This window comes from Cygnus atratus, chromosome 13 (assembly GCF_013377495.2).
Source record: "Cygnus atratus isolate AKBS03 ecotype Queensland, Australia chromosome 13, CAtr_DNAZoo_HiC_assembly, whole genome shotgun sequence".
Classification (NCBI taxonomy): Eukaryota; Metazoa; Chordata; class Aves; order Anseriformes; family Anatidae; genus Cygnus; species Cygnus atratus.
The window spans coordinates 11,350,511-11,360,455 of record NC_066374.1 but is presented as its reverse complement, the minus strand read 5'-3'; the positions used below and the strand labels follow the sequence as shown (position 1 = coordinate 11,360,455).

The window sequence follows — 9,945 nt, the reverse complement described above, 5'->3', positions numbered from 1 at the left end:
ATTTTTAATAGCGGTGTGTCTCGCCTCTCCTTGGAGCGTGCAAGGGGCAGAGGCTCGGTCCAGCCCGGGAGGGGGTGTGGGGTGCAGCACGGGGCCACCCCAGCCGGGTGGTCCCCAGTGTCCCAGCACCCACCCCAGGTCGGGTGCTGCACCCCCGGGCAGCGCGGTGCACCCTGCCCCCAGGATTACCAGCGTCTGGGGACACGGTGGGGGGCCCTGCGTGTCCCAGCCCTGCTGTGTCCCCATGACACTGGGGTTCTGGGCAGGACCTCGTCCACCCCATTGGCACCGCGGGTCCCCTCCCTCCGAGCCCCCCGCCCTGCCCAGCCCCGCTCCCCTCCCCCTGCTTGCCAACCAGAAAAGCTGCTGGTTTCATTTCTTTTTAATGTAATTTCAGCTGGGGTTGCCATGGAAACCAGGCACGGGGCCTGAATCGCCTCCAGGCAGCGCACACACAGTGGAGCCAGGGCCGAGGGCTGGGGCCGGGGGGGGGGGGGGGGCGGGGATAGGCGGGTGCTTCCTGGGTGCTGTGCGGGGTGCTGTGCCTCGCTTGGGGGGTGGCCTTGTCCCGAAAGCCAGCACAAGGCAGGGAGCATAGGGTGGGGGCGGCAGACCCCTCGCCAAGGGGTGGATGGAGGTGGGAAGGCAGGCAGCATGCCAGGCCCCGCTGCGTGATGCCAAGGGGCACCCAGAGGGGCCCGGGGCTGTGCCTTCCCCAGGACTATCGCTCGCTGGAAGCAGAGATGTTCCCGCAGGCTCAGGATCAGGGATGGGGTTTGCTGCCCAGCCTGCAGCCCAGACCCTGATCCCAGTGTCCCATCCAGCCCGGCCCCCGCCCCAGGAGCAGTCCCCTCCGGTCAGACACACCCAGGGCACTCCCTCGCACTGGCCGGATGTCCAGCTGCAAGAGGAACGAGGAACGGGGATAGAAACCCACATCGGGATGGAAACCCACATCGGTCCACGGGGGACGGGTTGCCATGGAAATGCCAGTGCTCTGCAGCGCAGCTCCAGCTGCAGCCCGCTCGCCCTCGCCGCGGTGCGAGCAGCGGGGCCAGCCCTGCCCGGGGGCTGGTGGCCCACCCCGGTGACACCAGCACCGCCGCCAGCTGCCCACACCGCAGTCCCCTCCGCTTGAAGGGGAAATGGTTTCCGCCCTGCAATAAGGGGCTGGCCCTGCCCTTCTGCGCCCCCATCCTCACACAGCCCCAGCTGCCCGCTGTCCCTGCCTGCCCCCCCCAGCCAGGACCCCCCGTGCAAGCTGGTGACAGGAGACACTGCTATTAAGCTACTGCCTTTGCAGAACTCCCAAGCCTGCCATCTGCTCCGGGTGTCCTTGACCATCAGCAGTGTTTCTTTGGAGACCTGGCAAAGCCCAGGGGACACCGTGTCCCCTAGGGTATTTGTGGTTAACATCTGTGTGGTGATGAGGGACATCCTCAGCTCCGGGGGACATGTTTAGGGCTGCTGGCAAAGAGAAGCAAAAGGGAACTGAACTGCAAAGCCATCCTGGCACGGGGAAGGTACGAGTGATAGGAGTGACCTGTGTCTGGTCCCTGCCTGCTCCAGGAGCCACAGCCAGCAGGAGTGCAGGGCTCTGCACGGCAGCATCACTAGGACAGTGCCCTGGTCCTGGTCCTGGTTCCCACACCCCTGATGCAGCAGGGCACAGGACAAGACGTGGCTTTGTGAGGGTGCACAACCTGCCTGAGAGCGCTGCGCTCCCCTCTGACCCCGCTCCGGCAGCACAAAGCATTTCTGTGCTCACCCGCTGCCCGGGCCCTTCCCAGCAGGGCTGACGCAGACGAGGGGGGTTTGTCTCTTAGGGGGCGGCATCTGGGGACGCCTGTGTCGCCATCAGCCCGGGAAAAGGCAGCTCTGAGAGCAGCACCCTTCTCCTCCCGGCACCCGATGTGTGTCAGAGGCTTTGTGCATCACCGTTTGGACGTGGACTGCCGGGCCCTCAGACCTCTGACCCCAGCGGGGTGCCAAGGCTGCCGGCACCGCCGCGTCACCCCGTCCCGCCGCACGGATGTTGGCTCGCCCCAGCCCATCTCGTTGGCTCACCGTGCCCATGTCCTCACAAATCAGCCGCCACGCTCACCTTGTGATTAACGTCATTAACTAAGAGCCTGTTTTTGCTCTGAGCAGTCGCTGACGGGGCGGTTTTCTGGAGGCAGGGGACAGTGCTGGCTGCGCCTGGTCCTGTCCCCGCAGGTACAGCCTGTCCTTGCCTGCAGGCTTTTGCACAAGGCTTCTGCCACCGCAAACAGCAGCAGGGTCCAGAGGCCAGGCACAAAGGGCAGCAGCCGCAGAGCCCCCCCTCCTCGCCGGCCTCCTCCGCATCCCCGGAGCACCGGCACCAGCAGGACACCCGCAACGCCCCCCACCCTCCCCCCCGAGCCCCTCCTCCCCATTTTTATTTCCCCCCCCGTTTTTATTTATTCGTATCTATCCTCATTTATCCTTTGCTAATTAATTAATTAATTAATCAATTATATTTTTATCTCTTTGCCGGGCCCCCCGGCAGCAGCTGAGCGCCCCGCGGAGCCCTCACCCGGTTGCCCCCCCCCCCGCAGCCGCCGGCCCCGCCGCGCTCCCAACCCCGCGGTTCCCCCTGGCCGGGCCCCGGCCCGGTTTGGCCCGGCCCGGCTCGGCCCGGCCCCGCAGCGCCACCTGCCGCCTCCTGCCTCCCCGGTCCCCTCTCTGGCCGCGCAGGGCCGAGCCGTGCTGAGCCAGCCGCTTATCGGGGGCCGAGATTGCGGCAGCGGCTCGGGGCGGTCCCCCCGCACCCCGCAGCCCGCAGCCCGCGCCCCGCCGGCTCCCCACGGCCCGCTCCCCAGCCCCGCTGCCCCACCGCAGCCCCGCGGGGTCGTCGCGTCCCAGCGCGCCGCGTGGCCTCGCTCCCTGCTCGGCGGCGGGACCTTGGCGTGGGCCGCCAGCCCGGTTAATGGTTGACGGGCTGTTTGCCTTCCCCGGCTGCACTTTTACACTGCTAATCTGGCCGCTCACCACCCCCCCCCCCACCCCTTCTCCCCAGGAACAGCCGACAACCCCAAGCGGCGGCGCCGTGGGGGCCGTGTCCCCGCGGGGAGAGCGGGAGGGGGCCACGGTGCCACAGCATCACGGTGCGTGCGCCTGGCTTAAACACATGGCAGGGAGGATGCTCAGGGCCAAAAGGTGCAGCCAAGGGGACCCCACGGGGGGGGGGGGGGGGGGGCGTGTTTCAGCTCCCCCAGGGTGCCACGGCGGCCCCTGGAACACCCCCAGGGGATGCTCGGTGGTGGCGGCGGGGTGGGTGCCTCGTGGGAGTGAGCTGGACACACCTGTGGTGTTTGCTCAGCAGGGAGCAGGTCCTGGAAAGCACTGAGCTGTTTGGGAGGGGGCGGGTGGCGCGGCGGGTCAGTATAAAGTCCAGGTGTTGTGCTGCGTGCTGAGGACGCAGCGCTGGGAGCCTTTCTGGGAGCAAGCCCCGCACGGAGGTGAGAGCCGGGCGGGCACCGCACCAGGGAGGACTCCACAGCCCCCAGCTGGGGACCCCGGGGGAGAGGTTGGGGTCTCACCATGGGGTCCAGGGAGAGCAGAGCTGGGGTGGGACGGGGGGAGCGGGGCGAGGAGCAGAGCAGGGCCTTTGCCCACCACGATTTGTCAGCTCCTGGTCTGAGTGCTCGCACCCTGGGCTGCAGGATAGGAGCCATCAAGGGTGGCTTTGTTGCCTGCCACCTCCTTCGCCCCGGCCATGCCAGCAGTGCCGTGGGGCCCTGAGCTGGAAGCTTTTGCTGTGTGTGGCTGCTCCCCACCTGGGGCTGCCCACGGGGGGCCACACACAACCCCACGGGTCCCACAGACTCTCAGTGCTGTGCCGGGGAGCAGCCAGCCCGCAGCCCCAGCCCAGGCCGTGGTGCCATCCATGCGGACAGGCACGTGGCTGGGCTCAGCTCTGCCTCCTGGCACGTGTTGCAGGCTCTTCCCTGCTCGCCATCCAGGGAAGTGACCGTCCCCAGGGCCATGTTGGGACTCTCCCACCACTGTCACCACCAGCACGGGGTCCTGGCTGTCCCCTCGGTGGCACCCAGCCATGCAGGTGGCTGCCATCCCGTGCGATGCTCATGGCAGTGGGCAGCCCCCCCCCCCCCGGGCCGGCAGCCGTGGGTCCACATCCGTGCTCGGCGCGGGGCAAGGTGGGAGCGGGAACGCAGCACACAGGCACTTTGTCTGGCTGGGGTGGGCGGAAGTCAGGGCATTGGATCTGAATGCTAAAGTGTGTTGTTCAGGGGCCCATAAAGGCCCCATTGTATGTAAATAGTTTATAAAGCAGCATATGACTTCCAGTGCAGGGCAGTGGTGGACAGAGACGAGGGCAGGCGGAGCAGAGCTCTCCTGCTGGAGACATGAGACCTTAGAGGGGCCTTTGGGGGCAGCTCACGAGGACCCTTCCTCACCAGCAGGTATGCGCCGTGGGGCCCTTTGCACTGGGGCCAGCTGGCGGGTCCCAGCCCCCAGCCTTGGGCTGGCCTCATGCCCAGGTGGGGAGCAGCCCCCAGAGCTGCTCAGTGCCGGCACTTGGGGTGCGGGGTCACCCCAGGCAGGGATGGTGCCGGAGGAGGGTGGCAACGCATGGCTGCCCGTGGGGACACCGTGCCCGGGGCTGTAGGGCGATGAGTGTGGCAGCGCAGGGCAGGGAGGTGCCGGGGCAGAGCTCAGCGCTGGGTGCAGGTGGGGGGTCCGTGAGCTTTGCCCCCATCCTCTGCGGCAGCCGCAGGTGGGGATCCTGGTGCCAGTGTGGGGTGGCAGGGCAGGAGCGGGGCCCCCTCGGCTGCCCTGTGACAGAGGTGACAGGGTCTCTTCTGTCCCCAGCCCTCGCAGGGGGAGGCGGAGAGGCCCCGCAGCCAGAGCCAGCAGCAGCTCTTGGCCGCCAGCTGGGAGCCCTTTGCCCCCCAGCCATGACTGGAGTGGCGGGGCAGCCCTCCCCCATCCAGACACGGGGCAGCCGGGGCAATTTAATGTCCCAGCAGCACGCAGCACCTTCTGCCTGCTTCCTCATCCCAGCCACGCTCTGCCCGGCTCTGGCTGCTGCCACCCCCAGAGCAGGGCTGGTGGCATGGGGACGGCAGAGCCATGAGGCTGATCTCCTGCCTGCTGCAGGCAAAACGCTGCCCTGTGCTGCCGTCCTGCTGTCTGTCCGTCCTGCTGCCCACCTGGAAGGTCCCTCTCAGCCCGGGGACCTTCCCCCTCCTAACGCCGCTTCTCGCTCCCGCAGGCGTGAGGAACGATGAACTGGGCCGGCCTCTACGCGGTGCTGAGCGGCGTGAACCGCCACTCCACTGCCATCGGGCGCATCTGGCTCTCTGTCATCTTCATCTTCAGGATAATGGTGCTGGTGGTGGCGGCCGAGAGCGTCTGGGGGGACGAGAAGTCTGCCTTCACCTGCAACACGCAGCAGCCAGGCTGCAACAGCGTCTGCTACGACCACTTCTTCCCCATCTCCCACATCCGCCTGTGGGCCCTGCAGCTCATCCTCGTCACCACGCCAGCCCTGCTGGTGGCCATGCACGTGGCCTACCAGCAGCACCAGGAGAAGAAGCTGCTGATGATGACGGGGCACGGGGACGCCAAGCACCTGGAGGAGGTGAAGAAGCACAAGATACGCATCGCGGGCTCGTTGTGGTGGACGTATGTCTTCAGCGTGGTCTTCAGGCTGCTCTTCGAGGCGGTGTTCATGTACATCTTCTACATGATCTACCCGGGCTACCAGATGGTGCGGCTGGTCAAGTGCGAGGCCTACCCCTGCCCCAACACCGTCGACTGCTTCGTCTCCCGGCCCACCGAGAAGACCATCTTCACCGTCTTCATGCTGGTCACCTCCAGCATCTGCATCGTGCTCAACATGGCCGAGCTGGTCTACCTGGTGGTGCGGGCCTGTGCCCGGCGGGGCCGGCAAAACTCCAACCCCTCGTCGGGGAAGGGCTCTTTCTACGGGCACAAGCTCTCCGAGTATAAGCAGAACGAGATCAACCAGCTGCTGACAGAGCAGGACGGCTCCCTCAAGGACATGCTGCGCCGCAACCCCGGGCTGCAGGAGAAGGGCGACCGCTGCTCCGCCTGCTAAGGCCCACGCCGCAGGGGCTGCAGCCCTTGCCCCTGCCCCACAGCCTCCCCACAGCCCCGGGGGGGGGCCTCACGCCGCCCACATCCTGAGTACAGCACCCCCCGGTGCCAGCCTCCTGGACAGCTGCTGCTGCGCACTCGGGCCATTAAATCTCCGTTCTCAGGCGCTGCCTCCCTGCTTTCTGCTCCGGCTGGGACGTGCCGGGGGCCACGGTGCCAGCATGGGGTGCCCACCCCTGCCCGGCCAGGCAGAGAGGAGAGGAGCGGGTCTGGGTGCAGCCAGGCTCCTGCCACCCACCTCTGGGGATGCTTCTCCATGCACGGGGCTGGCCAGCCCCATACGTGGGTGGGGAATACTGGGGCCTGGGGGGCTGTGGTCCCTGCATGGAGCCCTGGCAGCACACGTGCGGGAGCAGTGACCCTCTGGTGGCATTGAGCGCTAGCCCCTGCAGCCCCAAAGTATATTTAGAAAGGTACCCAGACCAAAAATAGAGGGGAAAAATTTCCCCCAGTGGCTGCTTCATCTGCCAGTCACAAAGAAAGCCAATGGGGCCCGCAGCTGCATCACGCCCCGATAACCCTGTGCCCGCTGTCGGGTGGACAGACGGACGGACGGAGCCGGCCGGACCTGTCTGCACCCCGCTGCGCACCGGGAAGGGCCTCGCAGCACCCTGCACCCCTGCACAGGAGCCGACGGCGTGGGAGCACCGGGCTGTGCCCCGCGCACCCGCAACGGTGAGGGGTCCCCGTGCTGTGCCCTGTGGTGGCCACGGCCACCTTGCTGGGGGTTGCTTTCTGACGGAAGCCTTTGCTCCCGCCGCCCTCCCCACGCCAGGTCAGGGCGTCCCATGGGACGCGAGGTGGGGACAGCCCCAGCTCAGGGCCCCGCACGCCCGCCCGGGGGCAGGGTTGCGGTTGGGCAGGTGTCCGTGTGTCTGGAGCGCGGCTGTCTTGCAGGGCGCAGCGCCGCGCACCATGGGGGACTGGAGCCTGCTGGGGCGGCTGCTGGAGAGCGCCCAGGAGCACTCCACGGTGGTGGGGAAGGTCTGGCTCACCGTCCTCTTCGTCTTCCGCATCCTGGTGCTGGGGGCGGCCGCCGAACGGGTCTGGGGTGACGAGTTGGCTGGCTTCTCCTGCGACACGCAGCAGCCCGGCTGCCAGAACGCCTGCTACGACAGCACCTTCCCCCTCTCCCACCTCCGCTTCTGGGTCCTGCAGATCATCTTCGTCTCCACCCCCAGCCTCGTGTACTTGGGACACATCCTGCACCTGGTGCACCTGGAGGAGAAGGCGCAGCAGCGAGCGGTGGCACGGGCTGGCAACGGGGCCAGGCGGCAGCGCCCCGGGCAGCCCCCGCTCCACACAGGGGATGTGCGGGGCCGGGTCCAGATGCGGGGGGCCATCCTGAGGACATACGTCTGCAACGTTGTCTTCAAGGCTCTCTTTGAGATGGGCTTCATCGCGGGTCAGTACGCCTTGTATGGGTTTGAGCTGAAGCCCCTCTACACCTGCAGCCGCTGGCCCTGCCCCAACACCGTCAACTGCTACATCTCCCGGCCCACCGAGAAGACCATCTTCATCCTCTTCATGCTGGGGGTGGCCTGCGTGTCCCTGTTGCTGAACCTGGTGGAGATCTACCACCTGGGCTTCACCAAGTGCCGGCAGGGGCCACGTCCCAGGTCCCAAGTCCTGCCTGGCCCTGGCAGCCCTACGGAGCCCCGCAGCGCCCGTGTCACCTTGCCTGGTGGTGGCAGCCTCACGGATGCCAGCAGACCCCACCATGGCCTGGCACCCCTGGGGAAGGCTGGCGCGTGGCTGGGGGTGGCCAGCGGGTCCCGCGGGAAGGCGCGAGTGGGGGACCTGGCGGTGTGAACGCAGCCGGTGTGTCGGGATGCTCAGGGATGGGTGATGCGCAGGATGCTGTGGTGGCCACAGTTGTGGTTCCATCTCAAGGACCTGCCAGGCCCCACGGCCAGTGCAAGAGCTGGGCATGTCCCAGGAGCAGCAGGACCAGGCTAGGGCAGGGGCAAACACCACTACCCCGCCCATCAGCCCTGGGGAGCAAATAAACACTCAGTACAACTCATCTGACTCGTGCTCTGCCCACAGGCACCGCGGCATTGTTCTCTGACCGTCTGTCCCACAGATGCACCGAGTGGCCCCGAGAGCTGGGACAGGGCCACCACCATGCTGGGCTGTGGCCCCGCAGCTGAGGAGGGGGCAGGAGGAAGCACAGGCAGCACAGCAGGGGCGGGATGGAGAGGAGGGAGATGGGTGACAGCAGCAGGACACTCGCCTGGCTTTTCCATCCAGGGCCCTTGTGCCCCATAGAGCCTTGCAGCACCTTTGGGAGAGGCCAAGCCTGCAGAAGGGAAGGCCCCAGCCCCACAGCACTGCTTGGGGCTGGGGGTGCGTGAGGGGCTGCATGGGAGGGCCCACCCTGGCACCAGGGGAAAGCAGGGGCTGCTCTCAGGTTTCTGCATCTTTATTTGAAATGAATGGTTTCCAGAGACACAGGGTTAGTCCTACCGCCCTGTTATCACTACAACAAGACTGGTGAGTGGCTCACTCTCCACATGGACACAGAGGACAGGGGGCCCCAGGCCAAGGCCCAGAACAATATATACAGGCTCAACAGTGCTGAGACCCATGTACAGCTCAGGAAAACCGACCAGAACACGAGGAGGGGCAGGAGGCAGCAGGGAAGAGCACAGACGGAGCCAAGCCTGCTCCAGGCAGGGCACCGGGGCCCTGCAGCTTTGGGAGGGAGGGGAGAGGCCAGGCAGAGCCCCTTGCTTCTGCCAGCAGCCGCCCGAGCCCAGAGCAGGAGCGGAGGGACCTGCCACCGCCGCCAGCGCCCCGGCCAGCTTGCACTGCTGGTGGCACCTCACACGGGGACGGTGGGGAGAGGGGCAGCACTGGCACAGACCCGTGTCAGTCAGTTTTCTGCTGACTCAGAAAACATTGACAAAATTGAGGGAGGCAGCCCAACTGGGTCTCAGCCCTCGCGTTCCAGCACCGCCTCCATCTGCTCCCCACAGCCAGCCTGGCCACCTCCCGCCCTTGAAAAGAGCCCTTCCCCTACCCAACAGCTCACGTGCCACCCGTGGTCCTTCCCTGCTGCTTTGAAAACACTGTCCCACTGCAGCAGAGCTGTTCCTGCCACACCACCTGCAGCCTCCAAGAGCTGATGCCAAGGGAAGGGGGAATTAAAAGCCTCAGGGGCTGCTGGTCCCAGGCAGCACTCTGCCGTATTGTGCGGTTCCTGCCCCGGGGCAGGGGGAAAAGGGGTTAGTGTCAGGGGAAGGGGCCGCAGCCCTGGGGAACAGGAGGACAGAGCCAAGCTGGGGCCACCGCCCTGGGGGCTTTGCCACCTCTGTGCTGCAGGGCCTGGCCTCAGGGAAGATGGCCCACACAGCTCTGGGACATGGCTGAGCGCAGGCGCCACATAGGTAGGACAGGCCTGTTACGAGCAGGATGGGATGTCTGAGTCCGGTAACGATGAGGGGACAGCACTGCTGCAGCCCCGGCCCCACCCTGCGCTGCACGGCCCCCACAGCAGGAGGCAGGGAGATGAGGTGTCCAGGGCTGGAGCGGAACCAGCCCAGCAGCACCTTGTGCTTAGTCCATGTCGTCCTCCAGGCCACCGAGCCGGCTGTGCTCCTCATAGATCTCCCTCACTGCCAGAATGCGGTTCAGCATGCTCTCCAGCATGCTCCGGTCCATGGGGATGACTGAGTACCAAAGTGGGGACTCGGCGATGCACGACCGCTCAGGCTGCAGGTAGAAGATGTCGTTGCGGTTCCGCAGGCTCTCAGGACTGCAGAGGGAAAGGAA

The 9,945-nt window shown here is 66.5% G+C and overlaps 3 protein-coding genes across 10 annotated transcripts in view; 2 read left to right on the top strand and 1 right to left on the bottom strand.

The window, feature by feature from the left end:
* The first annotated feature begins 3,038 nt into the window (after window positions 1-3,038).
* GJB1 (gap junction protein beta 1) lies at window positions 3,039-8,193 on the top strand. Of its 6 annotated transcripts, none has more exons than XM_035541501.2 (3): window positions 3,439-3,482; window positions 4,333-4,448; window positions 5,261-6,273. In XM_035541501.2, exon 3 carries the CDS (start codon window positions 5,273-5,275, stop codon window positions 6,107-6,109), a length of 837 nt encoding a protein of 278 aa, XP_035397394.1. In that variant the 5' UTR covers window positions 3,439-3,482; window positions 4,333-4,448; window positions 5,261-5,272; the 3' UTR covers window positions 6,110-6,273. The 6 variants fall into 6 exon arrangements, with proteins under 6 accessions (XP_035397397.1, XP_035397393.1, XP_035397392.1 ...); XM_035541503.2 differs by lacking the exon at window positions 3,439-3,482 and adding an exon at window positions 3,485-4,181; XM_035541504.2 differs by lacking the exons at window positions 3,439-3,482; window positions 4,333-4,448 and adding an exon at window positions 3,039-3,128.
* LOC118245368 (gap junction alpha-3 protein-like) lies at window positions 5,630-7,980 on the top strand. The gene has a single exon (XM_035541498.2). It carries the CDS (start codon window positions 6,655-6,657, stop codon window positions 7,978-7,980), a length of 1,326 nt encoding a protein of 441 aa, XP_035397391.1. The 5' UTR covers window positions 5,630-6,654.
* Window positions 8,194-8,578: 385 nt separating the features above from the next.
* The window catches only part of ZMYM3 (zinc finger MYM-type containing 3), a 28,858-nt gene continuing 27,491 nt past the window's right edge, over window positions 8,579-9,945 (bottom strand). For all 3 annotated transcript variants that reach the window (XM_050713353.1, XM_035541424.2, XM_050713354.1), the window contains one exon: window positions 8,579-9,928. In XM_050713353.1, the coding sequence (XP_050569310.1) occupies window positions 9,730-9,928 (199 nt within the window). In that variant the 3' untranslated portion in view covers window positions 8,579-9,729. The remainder of the gene's footprint in view (window positions 9,929-9,945) is intronic.

Coding starts and splice junctions, on each gene's coding strand:
- GJB1 (XM_035541499.2), top strand. CDS start 5,273: ATGAACTGGGCCGGCCTCTACGCGGTGCTGAGCGGCGTGAACCGCCAC.
- LOC118245368 (XM_035541498.2), top strand. CDS start 6,655: ATGGGGCCCGCAGCTGCATCACGCCCCGATAACCCTGTGCCCGCTGTC.